The sequence below is a fragment of the Vigna umbellata genome, chromosome 2, assembly GCF_029865625.1.
Source record: "Vigna umbellata cultivar VRB3 chromosome 2, Vumbellata_1.0, whole genome shotgun sequence".
NCBI lineage: Eukaryota > Viridiplantae > Streptophyta > Magnoliopsida > Fabales > Fabaceae > Vigna > Vigna umbellata.
In genome coordinates, this window is record NC_142166.1 from 22088353 (window position 1) to 22110780 (window position 22428).

At 37.9% G+C, this 22428-nt stretch overlaps 2 protein-coding genes across 2 annotated transcripts; both read right to left on the minus strand.

The window, feature by feature from the left end:
- Positions 1-974: 974 nt before the first annotated feature.
- On the minus strand, positions 975-2432 carry LOC148203622 (uncharacterized). Its single transcript, XM_088107683.1, has one exon. It carries the CDS (start codon positions 2430-2432, stop codon positions 975-977), a length of 1458 nt encoding a protein of 485 aa, XP_087963809.1.
- A 9646-nt stretch (positions 2433-12078) lies between these two features.
- LOC148203623 (uncharacterized) lies at positions 12079-13536 on the minus strand. Its single transcript, XM_088107684.1, has one exon. It carries the CDS (start codon positions 13534-13536, stop codon positions 12079-12081), a length of 1458 nt encoding a protein of 485 aa, XP_087963810.1.
- Between the last annotated feature and the right edge of the window lie 8892 nt (positions 13537-22428).

Genomic DNA, 22428 nt, shown 5'->3' on the forward strand with positions numbered 1-22428 from the left:
CAATTATCACCACTTTGTGATATTTTTTGTTTTTGTTTTTGTTTTTTTTTTTGTTTACCCTTATGAAGGATTCTCTTCATTTGATTACTGAGTGCTCTTTATTTGTACACTGAGTTGACTCCTACTGAAGATAACCCTTGCTTGGGAAATTTTTGTAAAGGAATTTATTTTTGGCTCAAACGGGGTAACAATGGTTATAGTTTTTGCTTTTTGGATAAAAAAATGGCCACACATCATTTCAAATTCTGATTGCTTTATTTTCAAAAGATTAATTCTAAAACTAGATGACTTCAACATGAGTTCTTTTTTCCTTTCTAGACTGCCCTTTCAGGTTTTCAATCTAGTGGGCTTATTTTCTTTTTGGAAGTTCTTTTGTTTGTCTCAATGGATTCAGGGATCACCCAACTGGCACAAGCGAGAGTAATTTTGGTCAGACCAATCTGCCCCAGTGTAAAGGTTCACTTTGTTAGTGAGGGCAGTGATAGTGTTTGTTGGGGAAAATCCTTTATTTTGGAAAAGGTAAATGGCGAAGGTTTTCAAGCAACATGCGCACAAACGTCTCGACAAAAAACGTCAAATTGTTATTTTTGATTCAACATTTAACCTCGGAATAATCTGACACTGCAACTTTTGTTTTCGATTATCATTTTTTTATTCCTTTTTTGCTATTTTTGAAAAAATAAGAGTTTGATGATTTACAAGAAAGACGAGTGACTCAAGATTGCCTTCATCATTTTTTGTTTTTTCAATTTGTTCTTTGCGGCTTTCGTTCTCCACGACACCCTATTAGGACATGATTTCCAGTAAACCTTGGAGATACCTCGTAATGAAAGTTCACATTAAAAGTCATGGATGGAAACATGATATCAATGGGCATTGCCCTCATAGCAAGACAAATCAAAACACGAGCAAAACAACATCAATTTCGCCTTTTACAATAACCTATGCTTTCCCACATAGTCCTAGAGTCCTCTTCACTTGTTCATGGCATTTGTAAAGGCGAACTCGCGCCTTGTCAGAGCGCTGGATTGACTTTCTTCAAACTTTAAGCATCCTGAATCGATTAAAGATTGCACTTTATGCTTTAGAGCCTTGCATGCCTCTGTTGAATGTCCACGCGCTCCTTCATGATAATCACACCTGGCATTTATGTTATAGTTCTTTGGGTAAGGAGGTCGTACAGGCCTGGTGGGACAAACCTCTATGAGGTTGTTGCGGAGAAGATCTGGTAGTAGCTCTGTATAGGTCATGGGGATAGGAGTAAAGTTGGCGACCTTTTCGTCACGATTGTAATTTCTTCGCTGAATGGCTTGATTGGACCCATAGGAATGTGACACTTGAGGATAGGCAGTAAAATGTGAATTAGCTCTTCGTTCTTCATGTCTAGGACCATACTCATTTAAACTTGCTACTAGCTCTGGGCCTAGTGCAATTTTTCCATTTCTTATGCCACCCTCAACCCTCTCTCCAATTACTACTATGTCAGCAAAACTTGAGGAGACGTTGCTTATCATGTGTTCATAAAATGGTGGTTGTAGAGTATTCAGAAATATGGTAGTCATCTCCTTGTCACTCAGAGGCGGTTCTACTTGAGCAGCAATTTCTCTCCACCTTTGGGCATATTCTCTGAATGATTCAGACTCTTTCTTCAACATGTTCTGCAATTGTACTCTATCGGGTGTTAGATCTTTATTATATTCATACTGCCTTAGGAATGCATCAACCAGATCTTTCCATGAGTAGATGTGAGTCGTTTCTAAGCGCATGTACCAAGTTAAAGCCACGCCAGTTAAACTTTCTTGGAAGAAGTGAATCAAAAGTTTTTCATCGTTGGCATAAGCTGCCATTTTTCTGCAGTACATGGTTACATGGCTCCTTGGGCAAGTATTTCCCCGATATTTCTCAAACTCTGGCAACCTAAACTTTAGAGGTATCACCACATCAGGAACTAAACATAGTTTTCTAGCATCTCCAAATTCAAAACTTCCTTCGCCCTCTATGGCTCTCAACCTCTTCTCAAAGACTTCTAATTTACTCTTGTCGTCCTTAAAATCTGCTGGTGTAACGACATAAGATGAAGACTTCGTCTCGGGTTGTTTTTCCATTATCATGCTCTCAGTACCTGGTTGGATCGTTTTCCCAGGAATTGTGAAAGTGGTTGCCCCAAGCTCGTCTTCTACTTCAACTGCATTATCTTCAGCCTTTTGAACGTCAAGGTGTTCCAATTCCACTCCTGAGGGTGGAGTGTAATTCGGGGGAAGACCATAGGAAGGGAAAGTTTGTGCCTCTGGAACTGTTTGTTGTGGTTGTTGTGCGCACGAATCTCCAGGGCTTTGTAAGGCATTCAAAGCCTCTAAGATTTGACTCATTTGTCCCTTCAGCTGTTGGATATCGGCTTTCATCCCCTCTTGAACTTCTCCTTGGTTCTCCATGATTTTTCCACTGGTTCGTGTCCCTTAGGGTGTTTTGGAGACTTAGCCGTATTATTATTTTTAAATCTGAATTTCATTAGATGAAATAAATTAAGAAAAAGAAAATAAAAACGAAAAGAAAAAGAGTAAAGACAAAGTGACGCAATTACTATAGTAAGAAATTATAAAGATGTGAAAACATTGCCAAATGTATAATCTGGAAATTAACATGAAACAAAGCCAATAGGACAGTTCATCCACAACATTTAAGTTCACCACATGTGAGGTATCACGATCAATTATCACGAGCCTCAGCCATCACATTCTTCATTTCTCTCATCAGTTTCTTGCAGTAATTGAGGAAAGTTTCGACCTTCTTAGGCGGATTAAAGATCGGCATTACAGATTCAGCATCAGCTAATAACTTAGGGACATCCTTAATGGCTTCATTAGCAAGGGAAGCTAGTTGTGAGAAACTTCTCTTCCAGTTTTCTATAACTCGCCCTTGTTCAACGGTATACTCCTTCATCTGATTCATCAACTCTTGATGTTTCTTCTCTGATTCAGCCCGATGCCAACGTTCCTTCTTCCGTTTTGTCACTACTGCTTTTATCCACTGCTCGTCATTTTGAAATTGTTTTTCACAATTTGGGTAGGTGAAATTAACGTGAATTACAACTTGATTGTCTTAACCCTTTCTATGTTCCCTTTCCTAAGGAACACTTTCATTAATAATCCATAATCTTGAGCCTCCCTCCGACCATTGCCCCAAGTGTCTCTAACCTGATGAAGCAATTCAGCAAAGGTTCCTTCCTCTTAAGATCTGCGATATGGCCAGAGATGCAGGCATGGGCGCTACCCAGATTGCTTTTGTGCTAACACAGTATTGTGATTAGTACAACATCGAATACCCATGAGGGGTACATTAGGGTACTTCCCGCAATGATATATGATTTGTGGTCCTTGCTGCCTAGAAAACACGTCATTTAAACCTTTCCTCCTCTAAGCCCGCATAGAGTTGCGCTCATTCATTTGCCTCTTTCATCTTTGGTTTACACCGCAGTAGCTCCTCCATAGGACACGTGGCATTCAAGGCTCCCTTACTCATCCGAGAGATGAACCATGCATGCACCACCGGTAAGCAACATAACATCTTCCTGTCCTTTAGCTCATAACAACTATGAAGGGTCCCATAAACTTCAGCTAGGATAGCAGTGATTGGATTCTCATAGCGCTCTTTATAACCCACAAATGCATTCATGGCGGCGTAGTCGATGAAGTGAAACATCTCAATGGTGGTTCATAAGACTGGGCTAAAAGAGTAATGGCCGGTGTTTGTACTTCCACCTCTAACAGGCTCAACAAATTCCCATATTCCTTCCTGAATGCATCCTTTTGGGTTGTCTCCATTTTCTTCCGCAGTTCTCTCAGGCAATCCATATTACCCTCCTTTACTTCAATGGCTATCCTTTCCTTTAAAATTTCTGAACTTGAACCCCCCTTGACTTCAGATCTCATGTTAATTTCCATTTTATCTCAAAGGCTTAATCACAAAATTATAATTTCCTGACTAGAACCAGTGACAAGACCATAAAAATGCATGAGAAAAAGAAAGAAAAGAAAGAAAGAAAAAAAATGTATCAAAAGATATAGTGATATGTACAATGTGTTGGATTTTATTAAGCAACAATGAGGATTATAAGATTGCACACATCTCCCTTTGTGTCCTACTGAAGGTTGAACACTTAAGATCCAAGGTTAAGTATATGAAATCTCACAAGGATGGTTACCTGAACCTAAAGATCAACGGCCACTAGAGCTATGGCCCCCTTCATAGTATCTCCACAACAGTCGAGTAATCAACTAGATGCGGAGACACAAGTGAAGAGAACAAACTCTGGCTGGGGTTCTCACGATAACCAAACAGGAAGTATGTCCCAAATGGCACCGCTACACAACCCCTCTATTTCTAAGCTACGCTCAGACCCGGGTATAGGGCCCCACTCATGATGTGTATAATGTGTGTGTGCGAAGGGAGAATGCAATTGTACACCCCAAACCCTCACCTGCAAAACAACCAGAAGATTCCCAGGCAGATATAACACATTTTCTACCCTAGGGTTCAATATCCAACAAGCAAATTTATTCACATGCGATTATTCAAATATCAAAGATAGATAAAGAAAAAGGGAAGAAAAACATAAAGAAAAACCACATTGAATTCGCGCATATAGTTAAATGGCTTGACTATCTAAAAAAGGTCCCCAGTGGAGTCGCCATCTGTCGCAACCGGAATCGCGACGGGACGACGATCCAAAAAAGGAAACGGGTTTTGAAAAAGAGATTTGGAGTCGCCACCATAGTTTATTCTGGAAAACTACGGAAAAACCATAAAAATGATAAGGCATGGCCTACAAGAACCAGATTCTAGGCTCGGGAGTCGGTTACGTGTAGGGAAGGTATTAGCACCCTACAACGCCTGCCCTAAGGCAGTACCTTTAACTAAATACGCGAATATGATGTGCTTTTCAAAATGTTTAACTATCCCCTAAAATACAACTCTAAAGAAGCAAAATATATTTTTTAGTTTTTTGGGCCCGACAAGGATTGACCTTGCTCCTACGTATTCTCATTCAGAATGAGAAATCAGGGTTACGTAGTTCTTTTGGAGATTGGAAAGCTTGTTTGAGAAATTGTTTAGAAAATTTGTTTGGAAAATGATTACGGATAAATTTGGATTTTTGGGAAAATGAACCTGACAAGGTCTAGCCTTGCTCCTACGTATCTCCACTTTTGATGGAGAATCAAGGATCACGTAGTTCTGGCTAGAAATTGTCTGTTGCCTTGAAATTGTTGATGTTTTTAGTTTTTGAAGATTTTATATTTTTTGATATTTTTATAAAATAAACGGAAAAGATATTTAGCACAAGGACGATGCGTGCGATCACACGTGTGCTCAACCTTTAAAATATTTTTGTAATTTTATTTAAGAAAGAAGAAAAGGTTTTTAGCACGAGGACGATGCGAGCGATCACACACGTGCCTAACCCTTAAAATATATTTTTTTGTATTTTTTATAAAAGAAAGGGAAAAGGTTTTTAGCACGAGGACGATGCGAGCGATCACACACGTGCCTAACCCTTAAAATATATTTTTTTGTATTTTTTTATAAAAGAAAGGGAAAAGGTTTTTAGCACGAGGACGATGCGAGCGATCACACACGTGCCTAAGCTTAAAATATATTTTTTTGTATTTTTTATAAAAGAAAGGGAAAAGGTTTTTAGCACGAGGACGATGCGAGCGATCACACAGGTGCCTAAGCCTTAAAATATATTTTTTTTGTATTTTTTTATAAAAGAAAGGGAAAAGGTTTTTAGCACGAGGACGATGCGAGCGATCACACACGTGCCTAACCCTTAAAATATATTTTTTAAGATTGAGGATATTAAGTACTAGGCTAATGCGAACGATCGCACGAGTACTCATATCATTATTTAATTTTTAGATTTTTTACTTAATATTTTTATTTTTATTTTACAATTTTATAATATTAAAATAATATTTTCATAACTGTTTATAATAAAATTGTGAAAACAGTAACAATTTTTTTCGTAAGGTTTAATATAAAATAAGAAGAATATTTCGTAAGTATTTGAAATGCCACAATGATATTATTTACCTAACTATTTACAAAAATACAATGTTATTTACATAAGTATTTAAGATAAAATTATAAAATATAAAATAAAAGTGTTATTGCTACTGACGTGAATACGCTTAAAGAGACCTAAAATTGAAACCAATTAAATTTTATTCTAGTTACTAAAAGGGTACTAAATAATTAAGAAACACCAAAGCTATATTTTTTGTATTTTATAATCTATATAATAAAAGGCTAACAAAATCAAAATTTCATTTATTTATTTGCAACGAAGATGTTACAGATATCCTAAAACGATTTTTTTTTATAATTTTATCTTTTTTATATGATTCTTATTGGATATTTTCATTAGAAAAGCAAGTATGGGTGCGGTAGAATACAACAAACAAACAAGCCTAATAAAACTAAAGCACAACACAAAGGGATTGGGGTTATCTTACAAAAGGTCCCATGCAGCAGTAACAAAATCACAACAGCATAAAATTAAATTCAAATAATAATCAAAACAAAAAGGCTAAAAAAAACCAGGGGTATGTGGTCCAAGCCCACAAGGATAAGGGTGCAGCAATGAATTTGTAGGGTAATGTTGGTGAATGTTAGTGCCGAAGGCCCATTTTCTATTCCCAAATCAGAAAGCGCTTAGGGTTTTTTTCCTTCCGCGTAGAACCAAAGGAGAGGCTTAGGGGCTTCTTCCTTGTTCACGAGAACTCCACGGCTCCAGACTAGCGCTGCCGCACATCTCCTTGGCCGGCCAAAAGTCACCGTCGGTGGTGTCTCCTGCGCCGGAAACGTTGCCGCCGTTCGTGGCGGTCTAACCTTTCATTCTTCCTCTGTTTCTCTTCTCCTCTTCTCTCTGTTTCTGTGCTTTGTATTTTGGTGCTAGCAATGGAGGTGATGAAGCTTAGGGATTACTTATTCTCTATTTTTCAGGTGAATGTTTTTTTCTGTCTCTGTGTTTGGGATTTTGATAGTTGGAAGATGAAGTGGAAGTTGGACGGGATGATGACTTTCTGTGATGCGCGTGATGGAGGAGGAAACGGTCAAAAATTTGATTGCTCGGAGAAGAAGATTAGTTATCAGTGAAGATAACCGTGGAGGCTTATGATTGCTGTAGTCATCTCTGTGTGGTTGGGTTTAGACTTTTGTTTTTTGCAGGTTAACGGCATTGGGGATTTTGGTGGTATGAGGAGGGGTTGTATGCAAAGGGTTCTTTCCTTTTTACTGTTGGGTTGGTCTATTCACTAGCAACGTGATGTAAACGACTCAGACATATGCAAAATCAAACATGAAACAACTTTCAACGCATCCAACCATATGATGATGCAAGTGTGCTAGGTGTGAGCAAGGTGCACTTACCTCTTGGAGCTCCCTTATTGGCCAGCCCGATCCCTCCGATGATCTCCTCCTTTCTCTCTGTAGGTGAATTCCCGAAATGCTGTTACTCGATGATGATAGGTTCTTGGTTTTTCAGTGTCTTTTTCCTGCCCTCCGTTCTCTCTAGCTTTTTTTTTTCTCTCTTCCTCCTGCTTTTTCCTTTTGACTGTGTTTTTAACCATTTTGAAAACCAGCGAGCTCTTTTTCTACTGCTTCTGGGAGCTCTAGCATATCCTCTGACCTCAGATCTTCCTTTGTCTTTTTTCTTCTTCATGTTTAAAATGGATCAGCTGGGAAAGCCATTCAGACATCCTTTCCCTCTTTGATGTATGATGGCAACTCTCCATAAGGAGTTTTAGCAATAGGGACCAGAACTTTCTCTTGCCGCTGGCGTGTTTTTAGCATTAATCTGTAATGTTGCAGTTGCTTTTCTTTGCAGAGAAAGGCTTGGTTGACCTTTGTGTTTAGTGTCTTGTTTTCTTTTCTTTTTTCTTTTCTTTTTTTTCTTAGATTTTTGTTTGTTAACGTTTAACTAAAAACATTTATATAAAATAAAACTTAAACAGTAAAAAGAAACTAACATAACAAAGGATAAAACGAAATAACTCTAAATAATAAAATGTAAAATAAAAATAAAATTAAATTAAATTAAATAAAACAATAAAATTAAATTAAAATTAAATAGTATAAAATGAAACAAAATGATGAAAAGATATAAAAATGAGATAAAATAAAACAAAGCAAAAAGTAAGAAACATTTTATTTAGTCACCCGGACGAAATTGGGTGTTGACAGCTGCCCCTCTTTACTTAGATATTACTAGATAATATGAAAATTTAAAATTTCCATATTATCAAAGTAAAAGCTAAGTAAAGATATAAACACTGATTTCGTCTGGGTTTCAAAGGAGGCAAAAAGAAAGAGGATTAGTACAAAGCAAATTCAAGACAAATGTGAGATTATAGAAGAATTCGACTATTTCCTAGTAGAGGACAGAAATGAAAAGAAAAACTTGAGCGCAGAATGCCAAGTAAACTGGGCTTCGGGGCCAGTGTGGAAACTGGGCTTGGGAGCCAGTATAGAAATTGGGCTTTGGGGGGCAGTGTTGAAACTGGCTTTGGGGGCCAGTGTTGAAAACTGGGCTTTGGGGCCAGCGCGAAAACTGGGCTTGGGGCCAGTGTTGAAACTGGGCTTTTGGGGGCCAGTGTAGAAACTGGGCTTTGTGGGCCAGTGTAGAAACTGGGCTTTGGGGCCAGGCGGAAATTGGGCTTTGGGGGCCAGTGTTGAAACTGGGCTTGGGGGCCAGTGTGAAACTGGGCTTTGGGGCCAGGCGAGCTGGGCTTTGTGGGCCAGTATGGAAACTGGGCTTTGGGGGCCAGTGTAGAAACTGGGCTTTGGGGGCCAATGTGAAAATTGGGCTTGGGGGCCAGTGTGAAACTGGGCTTTGTGGGGCCAGTGTAGAAACTGGGCTTTGGGGGCCAGGCGAGTTGGGCTTTGTGGGGCCAATGTGAAAATTGGGCTTGGGGGCCAGTGTAGAAACTGGGCTTTGTGGGCCAGTGTGGAAACTGGGCTTTGGGGGCCAGTGTTGAAACTGGGCTTGGGGGGCCAGTGTTGAAACTGGGCTTTGGGGGCCAGTGTAGAAACTGGGCTTTGGGGCCAGTGTAGAAACTGGGCTTGGGGGCCAGTGTGGAACTGGGTTTTGTGGGCCAGCATGGAAACTGGGCTTTGGGGGCCAATGTTAAAATTGGGCTTTTGGGGGCTAGTATGGAAACTGGGCTTTGTGGGCCAGTATGGAAACTGGGCTTTGGGGGCCAGTGTAGAAACTGGGCTTTGGGGGCCAATGTGAAAATTGGGCTTGGGGGCCAGTGTGAAACTGGGCTTTGTGGCCAGTGTAGAAACTGGGCTTTGTGGGCCAGGCGAGCTGGGCTTTGTGGGCCAGTGTAGAAACTGGGCTTTGGGGGCCAATGTGAAAATTGGGCTTGGGGGCCAGTGTTGAAACTGGGCTTTGGGGGCCAGTGTAGAAACTAGGCTTTGGGGCCAGTGTAGAAACTGGGCTTGGGGGCCAGTGTGGAACTGGGCTTTGTGGGCCAGCATGGAAACTGGGCTTTGGGGGCCAGTATGGAAACTGGGCTTTGTGGGCCAGTATGGAAACTGGGCTTTGGGGGCCAGTGTAGAAACTGGGCTTTGGGGGCCAATGTGAAAATTGGGCTTGGGGGCCAGTGTGAAACTGGGCTTTGTGGGGCCAGTGTAGAAACTGGGCTTTGGGGGCCAGGCGAGCTGGGCTTTGTGGGGCCAATGTGAAAATTGGGCCTGGGGCCAGGCAAGCTGGGCTTTGTGGGCCAGGTAAAACTGGGCTTGGGGGCCAGTGTAGAAACTGGGCTTTGTTATTTTCGGAATTCTTGAAAGCTGTAATTTTGTGAAATGTTTTGTAATTTTGATAGAAATTTGATTTTCGAAAAGACGTCAAGGTGTTGAAACCTTCATTACAAATCGTTAAAATCTTGATGCAAGATCAGGATGTCAAGACCCTAATATGAGAGAAAAAGCTTGATCGACCTGAAATAATATGGCTTGAAAGAGAAAATCTAAATGTTACTCTTTTTGTGTTTTTTTAAGAAAGATTCGATAACCATTCATATGAATGAAGAAGGTTTCGATCAGAAGGACTTTCTTTTTGATGGATTGATGGCAACTTATGTTATGCACATATGAAAACATTTGCTTTGTTTTGTGTTGCTTTTTTTTTTGCTTGAGTCAATTGTCTTACTTGCAATCATCAAACTGGTCATTGTTTTCAATGATTCGAAAAGCGAGGAATGTCATACATCCGAGATCTGACTTTGAGATTATTACATTTTTGACTTTTTCTTCCGAGACATTAACGCGCACATGCTTGAATTTACTGGCAAGTGAAGAATGAGAGTTGTTTAGAATGGTTTGGAAGAGAATGGGATAGCCGTGTGAACACATCATTCCTTATACACTGCTTAAAGGAGAAGTAACCCATGAATGCAAAGTGAAATAAGATACCCAAAAGCTGCCCCAATTCGGTGTTTGGGAAAAGGAGCACAGGTATGGACCCATGATAGCTAGGGTGAAAAATTCAAGTGAGATCTGCAAAGCTGCCCCAGTCTTGAGATTATGGGTTGATGAATTTCAAGGAAAAGACGCGTGGTGAGATCCACCAAGCTGCCCCAGTTTTTGTGTTTTTTTTTGGCATGAGGTTTTGTTTGGAAGAGGTAGTGGGCATGAAAGGATCGGCTAAAAGGATGGCCTAAATTGGTTTGATTTTCTTTTGTATGCTTCTGGCTAGTTGGCAAAGAGATCCCTTCTTCCTGAGACATTACTTTTTTCTTTTTTTTTCATTCATTTTCAAATTTTTTTTGTTTTTTTTTTGAAGACATTGCAAGTCATTTCGTCTTGTCGCAAAATTAAACTTTATGAAAATTTGAGCAAACATTATTCAATTTGTGTGGACTTTATTAGGCTTGTAATGTGGCTAGGGCTAGAAGGTATTGAAAGAAAGGGTTAAAGGCCCAAATGAATGCTTGTCGGTTATTTTTTTTTGAAACAAGGGTTATCATCTAGGCATCTCATCAGCTATTTGACTTTTTGAGCACTTTGCTTCTTTTCCTTGAACTTTGTTTTTTACTCTTTTCAATTATCACCACTTTGTGATATTTTTTGTTTTTGTTTTTGTTTTTTTTTTTGTTTACCCTTATGAAGGATTCTCTTCATTTGATTACTGAGTGCTCTTTATTTGTACACTGAGTTGACTCCTACTGAAGATAACCCTTGCTTGGGAAATTTTTGTAAAGGAATTTATTTTTGGCTCAAACGGGGTAACAATGGTTATAGTTTTTGCTTTTTGGATAAAAAAATGGCCACACATCATTTCAAATTCTGATTGCTTTATTTTCAAAAGATTAATTCTAAAACTAGATGACTTCAACATGAGTTCTTTTTTCCTTTCTAGACTGCCCTTTCAGGTTTTCAATCTAGTGGGCTTATTTTCTTTTTGGAAGTTCTTTTGTTTGTCTCAATGGATTCAGGGATCACCCAACTGGCACAAGCGAGAGTAATTTTGGTCAGACCAATCTGCCCCAGTGTAAAGGTTCACTTTGTTAGTGAGGGCAGTGATAGTGTTTGTTGGGGAAAATCCTTTATTTTGGAAAAGGTAAATGGCGAAGGTTTTCAAGCAACATGCGCACAAACGTCTCGACAAAAAACGTCAAATTGTTATTTTTGATTCAACATTTAACCTCGGAATAATCTGACACTGCAACTTTTGTTTTCGATTATCATTTTTTTATTCCTTTTTTGCTATTTTTGAAAAAATAAGAGTTTGATGATTTACAAGAAAGACGAGTGACTCAAGATTGCCTTCATCATTTTTTGTTTTTTCAATTTGTTCTTTGCGGCTTTCGTTCTCCACGACACCCTATTAGGACATGATTTCCAGTAAACCTTGGAGATACCTCGTAATGAAAGTTCACATTAAAAGTCATGGATGGAAACATGATATCAATGGGCATTGCCCTCATAGCAAGACAAATCAAAACACGAGCAAAACAACATCAATTTCGCCTTTTACAATAACCTATGCTTTCCCACATAGTCCTAGAGTCCTCTTCACTTGTTCATGGCATTTGTAAAGGCGAACTCGCGCCTTGTCAGAGCGCTGGATTGACTTTCTTCAAACTTTAAGCATCCTGAATCGATTAAAGATTGCACTTTATGCTTTAGAGCCTTGCATGCCTCTGTTGAATGTCCACGCGCTCCTTCATGATAATCACACCTGGCATTTATGTTATAGTTCTTTGGGTAAGGAGGTCGTACAGGCCTGGTGGGACAAACCTCTATGAGGTTGTTGCGGAGAAGATCTGGTAGTAGCTCTGTATAGGTCATGGGGATAGGAGTAAAGTTGGCGACCTTTTCGTCACGATTGTAATTTCTTCGCTGAATGGCTTGATTGGACCCATAGGAATGTGACACTTGAGGATAGGCAGTAAAATGTGAATTAGCTCTTCGTTCTTCATGTCTAGGACCATACTCATTTAAACTTGCTACTAGCTCTGGGCCTAGTGCAATTTTTCCATTTCTTATGCCACCCTCAACCCTCTCTCCAATTACTACTATGTCAGCAAAACTTGAGGAGACGCTGCTTATCATGTGTTCATAAAATGGTGGTTGTAGAGTATTCAGAAATATGGTAGTCATCTCCTTGTCACTCAGAGGCGGTTCTACTTGAGCAGCAATTTCTCTCCACCTTTGGGCATATTCTCTGAATGATTCAGACTCTTTCTTCAACATGTTCTGCAATTGTACTCTATCGGGTGTTAGATCTTTATTATATTCATACTGCCTTAGGAATGCATCAACCAGATCTTTCCATGAGTAGATGTGAGTCGTTTCTAAGCGCATGTACCAAGTTAAAGCCACGCCAGTTAAACTTTCTTGGAAGAAGTGAATCAAAAGTTTTTCATCGTTGGCATAAGCTGCCATTTTTCTGCAGTACATGGTTACATGGCTCCTTGGGCAAGTATTTCCCCGATATTTCTCAAACTCTGGCAACCTAAACTTTAGAGGTATCACCACATCAGGAACTAAACATAGTTTTCTAGCATCTCCAAATTCAAAACTTCCTTCGCCCTCTATGGCTCTCAACCTCTTCTCAAAGACTTCTAATTTACTCTTGTCGTCCTTAAAATCTGCTGGTGTAACGACATAAGATGAAGACTTCGTCTCGGGTTGTTTTTCCATTATCATGCTCTCAGTACCTGGTTGGATCGTTTTCCCAGGAATTGTGAAAGTGGTTGCCCCAAGCTCGTCTTCTACTTCAACTGCATTATCTTCAGCCTTTTGAACGTCAAGGTGTTCCAATTCCACTCCTGAGGGTGGAGTGTAATTCGGGGGAAGACCATAGGAAGGGAAAGTTTGTGCCTCTGGAACTGTTTGTTGTGGTTGTTGTGCGCACGAATCTCCAGGGCTTTGTAAGGCATTCAAAGCCTCTAAGATTTGACTCATTTGTCCCTTCAGCTGTTGGATATCGGCTTTCATCCCCTCTTGAACTTCTCCTTGGTTCTCCATGATTTTTCCACTGGTTCGTGTCCCTTAGGGTGTTTTGGAGACTTAGCCGTATTATTATTTTTAAATCTGAATTTCATTAGATGAAATAAATTAAGAAAAAGAAAATAAAAACGAAAAGAAAAAGAGTAAAGACAAAGTGACGCAATTACTATAGTAAGAAATTATAAAGATGTGAAAACATTGCCAAATGTATAATCTGGAAATTAACATGAAACAAAGCCAATAGGACAGTTCATCCACAACATTTAAGTTCACCACATGTGAGGTATCACGATCAATTATCACGAGCCTCAGCCATCACATTCTTCATTTCTCTCATCAGTTTCTTGCAGTAATTGAGGAAAGTTTCGACCTTCTTAGGCGGATTAAAGATCGGCATTACAGATTCAGCATCAGCTAATAACTTAGGGACATCCTTAATGGCTTCATTAGCAAGGGAAGCTAGTTGTGAGAAACTTCTCTTCCAGTTTTCTATAACTCGCCCTTGTTCAACGGTATACTCCTTCATCTGATTCATCAACTCTTGATGTTTCTTCTCTGATTCAGCCCGATGCCAACGTTCCTTCTTCCGTTTTGTCACTACTGCTTTTATCCACTGCTCGTCATTTTGAAATTGTTTTTCACAATTTGGGTAGGTGAAATTAACGTGAATTACAACTTGATTGTCTTAACCCTTTCTATGTTCCCTTTCCTAAGGAAAACTTTCATTAATAATCCATAATCTTGAGCCTCCCTCCGACCATTGCCCCAAGTGTCTCTAACCTGATGAAGCAATTCAGCAAAGGTTCCTTCCTCTTAAGATCTGCGATATGGCCAGAGATGCAGGCGTGGGCGCTACCCAGATTGCTTTTGTGCTAACACAGTATTGTGATTAGTACAACATCGAATACCCATGAGGGGTACATTAGGGTACTTCCCGCAATGATATATGATTTGTGGTCCTTGCTGCCTAGAAAACACGTCATTTAAACCTTTCCTCCTCTAAGCCCGCATAGAGTTGCGCTCATTCATTTGCCTCTTTCATCTTTGGTTTACACCGCAGTAGCTCCTCCATAGGACACGTGGCATTCAAGGCTCCCTTACTCATCCGAGAGATGAACCATGCATGCACCACCGGTAAGCAACATAACATCTTCCTGTCCTTTAGCTCATAACAACTATGAAGGGTCCCATAAACTTCAGCTAGGATAGCAGTGATTGGATTCTCATAGCGCTCTTTATAACCCACAAATGCATTCATGGCGGCGTAGTCGATGAAGTGAAACATCTCAATGGTGGTTCATAAGACTGGGCTAAAAGAGTAATGGCCGGTGTTTGTACTTCCACCTCTAACAGGCTCAACAAATTCCCATATTCCTTCCTGAATGCATCCTTTTGGGTTGTCTCCATTTTCTTCCGCAGTTCTCTCAGGCAATCCATATTACCCTCCTTTACTTCAATGGCTATCCTTTCCTTTAAAATTTCTGAACTTGAACCCCCCTTGACTTCAGATCTCATGTTAATTTCCATTTTATCTCAAAGGCTTAATCACAAAATTATAATTTCCTGACTAGAACCAGTGACAAGACCATAAAAATGCATGAGAAAAAGAAAGAAAAGAAAGAAAGAAAAAAAATGTATCAAAAGATATAGTGATATGTACAATGTGTTGGATTTTATTAAGCAACAATGAGGATTATAAGATTGCACACATCTCCCTTTGTGTCCTACTGAAGGTTGAACACTTAAGATCCAAGGTTAAGTATATGAAATCTCACAAGGATGGTTACCTGAACCTAAAGATCAACGGCCACTAGAGCTATGGCCCCCTTCATAGTATCTCCACAACAGTCGAGTAATCAACTAGATGCGGAGACACAAGTGAAGAGAACAAACTCTAGCTGGGGTTCTCACGATAACCAAACAGGAAGTATGTCCCAAATGGCACCGCTACACAACCCCTCTATTTCTAAGCTACGCTCAGACCCGGGTATAGGGCCCCACTCATGATGTGTATAATGTGTGTGTGCGAAGGGAGAATGCAATTGTACACCCCAAACCCTCACCTGCAAAACAACCAGAAGATTCCCAGGCAGATATAACACATTTTCTACCCTAGGGTTCAATATCCAACAAGCAAATTTATTCACATGCGATTATTCAAATATCAAAGATAGATAAAGAAAAAGGGAAGAAAAACATAAAGAAAAACCACATTGAATTCGCGCATATAGTTAAATGGCTTGACTATCTAAAAAAGGTCCCCAGTGGAGTCGCCATCTGTCGCAACCGGAATCGCGACGGGACGACGATCCAAAAAAGGAAACGGGTTTTGAAAAAGAGATTTGGAGTCGCCACCATAGTTTATTCTGGAAAACTACGGAAAAACCATAAAAATGATAAGGCATGGTCTACAAGAACCAGATTCTAGGCTCGGGAGTCGGTTACGTGTAGGGAAGGTATTAGCACCCTACAACGCCTGCCCTAAGGCAGTACCTTTAACTAAATACGCGAATATGATGTGCTTTTCAAAATGTTTAACTATCCCCTAAAATACAACTCTAAAGAAGCAAAATATATTTTTTAGTTTTTTGGGCCCGACAAGGATTGACCTTGCTCCTACGTATTCTCATTCAGAATGAGAAATCAGGGTTACGTAGTTCTTTTGGAGATTGGAAAGCTTGTTTGAGAAATTGTTTAGAAAATTTGTTTGGAAAATGATTACGGATAAATTTGGATTTTTGGGAAAATGAACCTGACAAGGTCTAGCCTTGCTCCTACGTATCTCCACTTTTGATGGAGAATCAAGGATCACGTAGTTCTGGCTAGAAATTGTCTGTTGCCTTGAAATTGTTGATGTTTTTAGTTTTTGAAGATTTTATATTTTTTGATATTTTTATAAAATAAACGGAAAAGATATTTAGCACAAGGACGATGCGTGCGATCACACGTGTGCTCAACCTTTAAAATATTTTTGTAATTTTATTTAAGAAAGAAGAAAAGGTTTTTAGCACGAGGACGATGCGAGCGATCACACACGTGCCTAACCCTTAAAATATATTTTTTTGTATTTTTTATAAAAGAAAGGGAAAAGGTTTTTAGCACGAGGACGATGCGAGCGATCACACACGTGCCTAACCCTTAAAATATATTTTTTTGTATTTTTTTATAAAAGAAAGGGAAAAGGTTTTTAGCACGAGGACGATGCGAGCGATCACACACGTGCCTAAGCTTAAAATATATTTTTTTGTATTTTTTATAAAAGAAAGGGAAAAGGTTTTTAGTACGAGGACGATGCGAGCGATCACACACGTGCCTAAGCCTTAAAATATATTTTTTTTGTATTTTTTTATAAAAGAAAGGGAAAAGGTTTTTAGCACGAGGACGATGCGAGCGATCACACACGTGCCTAACCCTTAAAATATATTTTTTAAGATTGAGGATATTAAGTACTAGGCTAATGCGAACGATCGCACGAGTACTCATATCATTATTTAATTTTTAGATTTTTTACTTAATATTTTTATTTTTATTTTACAATTTTATAATATTAAAATAATATTTTCATAACTGTTTATAATAAAATTGTGAAAACAGTAACAATTTTTTTCGTAAGGTTTAATATAAAATAAGAAGAATATTTCGTAAGTATTTGAAATGCCACAATGATATTATTTACCTAACTATTTACAAAAATACAATGTTATTTACATAAGTATTTAAGATAAAATTATAAAATATAAAATAAAAGTGTTATTGCTACTGACGTGAATACGCTTAAAGAGACCTAAAATTGAAACCAATTAAATTTTATTCTAGTTACTAAAAGGGTACTAAATAATTAAGAAACACCAAAGCTATATTTTTTGTATTTTATAATCTATATAATAAAAGGCTAACAAAATCAAAATTTCATTTATTTATTTGCAACGAAGATGTTACAGATATCCTAAAACGATTTTTTTTTATAATTTTATCTTTTTTATATGATTCTTATTGGATATTTTCATTAGAAAAGCAAGTATGGGTGCGGTAGAATACAACAAACAAACAAGCCTAATAAAACTAAAGCACAACACAAAGGGATTGGGGTTATCTTACAAAAGGTCCCATGCAGCAGTAACAAAATCACAACAGCATAAAATTAAATTCAAATAATAATCAAAACAAAAAGGCTAAAAAAAACCAGGGGTATGTGGTCCAAGCCCACAAGGATAAGGGTGCAGCAATGAATTTGTAGGGTAATGTTGGTGAATGTTAGTGCCGAAGGCCCATTTTCTATTCCCAAATCAGAAAGCGCTTAGGGTTTTTTTCCTTCCGCGTAGAACCAAAGGAGAGGCTTAGGGGCTTCTTCCTTGTTCACGAGAACTCCACGGCTCCAGACTAGCGCTGCCGCACATCTCCTTGGCCGGCCAAAAGTCACCGTCGGTGGTGTCTCCTGCGCCGGAAACGTTGCCGCCGTTCGTGGCGGTCTAACCTTTCATTCTTCCTCTGTTTCTCTTCTCCTCTTCTCTCTGTTTCTGTGCTTTGTATTTTGGTGCTAGCAATGGAGGTGATGAAGCTTAGGGATTACTTATTCTCTATTTTTCAGGTGAATGTTTTTTTCTGTCTCTGTGTTTGGGATTTTGATAGTTGGAAGATGAAGTGGAAGTTGGACGGGATGATGACTTTCTGTGATGCGCGTGATGGAGGAGGAAACGGTCAAAAATTTGATTGCTCGGAGAAGAAGATTAGTTATCAGTGAAGATAACCGTGGAGGCTTATGATTGCTGTAGTCATCTCTGTGTGGTTGGGTTTAGACTTTTGTTTTTTGCAGGTTAACGGCATTGGGGATTTTGGTGGTATGAGGAGGGGTTGTATGCAAAGGGTTCTTTCCTTTTTACTGTTGGGTTGGTCTATTCACTAGCAACGTGATGTAAACGACTCAGACATATGCAAAATCAAACATGAAACAACTTTCAACGCATCCAACCATATGATGATGCAAGTGTGCTAGGTGTGAGCAAGGTGCACTTACCTCTTGGAGCTCCCTTATTGGCCAGCCCGATCCCTCCGATGATCTCCTCCTTTCTCTCTGTAGGTGAATTCCCGAAATGCTGTTACTCGATGATGATAGGTTCTTGGTTTTTCAGTGTCTTTTTCCTGCCCTCCGTTCTCTCTAGCTTTTTTTTTTCTCTCTTCCTCCTGCTTTTTCCTTTTGACTGTGTTTTTAACCATTTTGAAAACCAGCGAGCTCTTTTTCTACTGCTTCTGGGAGCTCTAGCATATCCTCTGACCTCAGATCTTCCTTTGTCTTTTTTCTTCTTCATGTTTAAAATGGATCAGCTGGGAAAGCCATTCAGACATCCTTTCCCTCTTTGATGTATGATGGCAACTCTCCATAAGGAGTTTTAGCAATAGGGACCAGAACTTTCTCTTGCCGCTGGCGTGTTTTTAGCATTAATCTGTAATGTTGCAGTTGCTTTTCTTTGCAGAGAAAGGCTTGGTTGACCTTTGTGTTTAGTGTCTTGTTTTCTTTTCTTTTTTCTTTTCTTTTTTTCTTAGATTTTTGTTTGTTAACGTTTAACTAAAAACATTTATATAAAATAAAACTTAAACAGTAAAAAGAAACTAACATAACAAAGGATAAAACGAAATAACTCTAAATAATAAAATGTAAAATAAAAATAAAATTAAATTAAATTAAATAAAACAATAAAATTAAATTAAAATTAAATAGTATAAAATGAAACAAAATGATGAAAAGATATAAAAATGAGATAAAATAAAACAAAGCAAAAAGTAAGAAACATTTTATTTAGTCACCCGGACGAAATTGGGTGTTGACAACCTTAAATGAAGGGATCCACTATATTGATAGAGTTTTACAAGCAAGACATACAAAGAACAATCCTATCAAATGTACTCTCTTTTCCCAACTCAATATTAACTATAATAGTACAAGTTGTGAACACCTCATAAACTTACCAAACCAAATAACAATCCCAACTCTCTGAACACCTTGAGAACAATCTCAACTCTCAATGAGAACAATCACATTTCTCTCCCCTTGGCACAACCGCACAAGAACTCAATCCATTGATTGAGAATGATCAACCTGATCTTCAGTAAGCAGTCCAATAGTGCATCTATGATCAGTAACCTTTAAGCACAATTCTTGATAGAATCTTGATGTATAAACCCAAGTTTGATCCTTGATTCTTCAAGATGGTTCTTGAATGCTCCTATATATCTCTGCACTAGTAAATTATGCCCACAAAATAATAAACATATTACATTCCCTACCATTGAAACACTCAAATGGGGAACAAACTACAATCTCCACCATCGAAACACCAAATAAGAGACCATAAGTTATACACACTTTAAAACGTCATAGGGGACCACAACACACAATGCATTACAAATAAAAACTCTCACCCAAACAATATAACATAAAAGTCATTTCCCATCCCTAAAACGAAAATGCAACTACCATCAAACTCACCTCAACCATCGTTAACCTTCAATCACCGATGAACGCTGATTGTATGTTTAAAATCTCGTTCCCTTCTTCTTTCACATTGTTTCCAAATCCCTAGTTCTATTGGTCTTCTGTTTGTCTTGTGTTCGTCTTCAAATCCCTAGTTAACCATGGCCACCGTGCACTAAATCACCAATTCTTGTGTTAATACAAAGTTGTACAATTAACTAATTCCACGTAATAAAAGAATCCCTAATTTCAAGTAATAAAGTAATTCACACACCATGCCCACTCTACACCACCGTTAACCATTTACACAACATTAATGATTTGGATTTATTTGTTACACATTTTTTTTAAAAAGGACTCAATTGAGATTAGTTAACATTTGTGGACCAAATTGAGATTTCAGGACAATATGAAGGTTTTAACCTAATGTGTATTAAGAGATTCCTTTATCATGTTTGATTGAGTATTGATTAGGGATGGCAACGGGTCGTGTCGGCTACGGATAGTGCCTACTCGCAACCCGACCCGCAAAATTAAAACTCCACCCAAAACTTTACTATCCACGCAGATACCCGTTTCAAAAAAATTTGCAGATATTTTAAAACCTGATACCTACAAATATTAAAAAATATATATTATACATTTTTAAAATAAAATTACAAATATATATATATATATATATATATATATATATAATTTAATATAAATAAAATAAAATATAAACCAAAATTTAATTTTAATTAAATTTAATATCATAAAATATAAATTAGTTCTATTTTAAATTAAATTAAATTAAATTAAATATAAATTAAATTATTTTCTTTAAGAATCATACCAAATCAAATCTTACAATATCTTCAAGAATCCTACCAAACTATGAGTTTGACTCTCATGATAATACACTCTGAACTACTTAAATATTCATATATTATTATATAATAGTTTGAAATTAATCTTCCAACAACCCTTATATTTATTAGAGTCCTATCAAATAATGAAATTTTGAATTAAGTTGATAAGTAACAATACATAAATGCAATATAGTTATATATATAACTATGGATAAAATAAATTTTAGTTTTAATAAAATAATAAATATTATAACTAATATTGTGTAAATTTTTTTATTATGAACAATTATTTAAATTTGAAAAAGAAATTATTAAAATTATAAAAATGTAAATAATTCTTTTTATAATAAGTAATTATTTGAATGAAAAAAATAATTACTAAAATGAAAAAACTAAAAAAATAATAATTATTTAAATTTTAAAAGTAATAAATAAGAAAATAAAGTTGAAAAAAAAAAGACACAAAAAATGTTTATCTTCTCTACATAATAATAGATATATAATTATAAATAGTATTCCTAATATTAATATTATCATAAATAATATTATTAATAGAAAGAAATTGTTTGGTTTAAATCCTTGGATATTTCTCATATTTATTGAGGAATTTCAAGTGAATCTTCTTGTTGAAAACGGTTATAATTGGGTCCTAAATTTTGTAAAATCATAACAATTAAGCTCTTTCCCTTAAGTGGTCAGAAAAGACGTTAAAATGTGATGACGTGGTGCACAATAAACATGCTGAGGTGGATAATTTCTTACGTGAAAATAATTAAATCATGACATGAAATTTAGTAAAGTAAAAGAAAAAAAAAACAACTGGAAAGACTCTGCAAATTTCAGCCCAACAACATTGAATAGGAGTCTCTCGTCCGCTTCTCCGTTCAAGCCAAGATCCACGAAATCTTCATGCCCGCCCTCAGCTCCACCATGACTAAAGGAAAAATTGTCTTCTCATTGGCGAGGGCGACAAGCTTTCTAAGGGTGAAAGCCAAAGTCGTCATTGGCCTTCTCGTTGATTCTCCCGAAGAAGGGCAAAATTGGCCTTCTCATTGATTCTTTCGAAGAAGTCGCCGAAGCCAAAGCCAAAGCCACCCAATCTGCTCCTTCTTTTGCCACTCTCTTCGTCGCTGCTCCCTCTACCGTTGGGTCATGGGATCCAGTCTGTTTCATCATATTACTCCTACAGATGTGAAGTTGCGGCGCGAATCACGCTTCTGGTTCGAAGGAGATTTCTGGTTCTTCTGGTTTCTTCTTGCAGATCTCGAAGAAGAAAATTGGGACGCGAATCACAGCGGTGAAATTGGGTTTTGCTGTTGTGTTGGCTTTGTGCATGGAGGTGCTCACGATTGTGCGTCAATGGAAGAAAGGTTTCGTGATTTCTGGGTGGTTGTTGGGTCTTACGAAGAAGAATGATGGAGAAGGATGCCATGGTTGTCGTGTCGCGATGGTGTTGGACGAAGATTCACGGTGCTGACTGTTGGAACAACCAGTATCGTGTAGCGGAAAGGGTTTTAAAGAGCGTGTATCGGTCAAAAACCAAGAAAGGAGGGGTGAATTGGTTCTTTTAAAAATTGTGATTTTCTTTTA

Coding starts and splice junctions, on each gene's coding strand:
- LOC148203622 (XM_088107683.1), bottom strand. CDS start 2,432: ATGGAGAACCAAGGAGAAGTTCAAGAGGGGATGAAAGCCGATATCCAA.
- LOC148203623 (XM_088107684.1), bottom strand. CDS start 13,536: ATGGAGAACCAAGGAGAAGTTCAAGAGGGGATGAAAGCCGATATCCAA.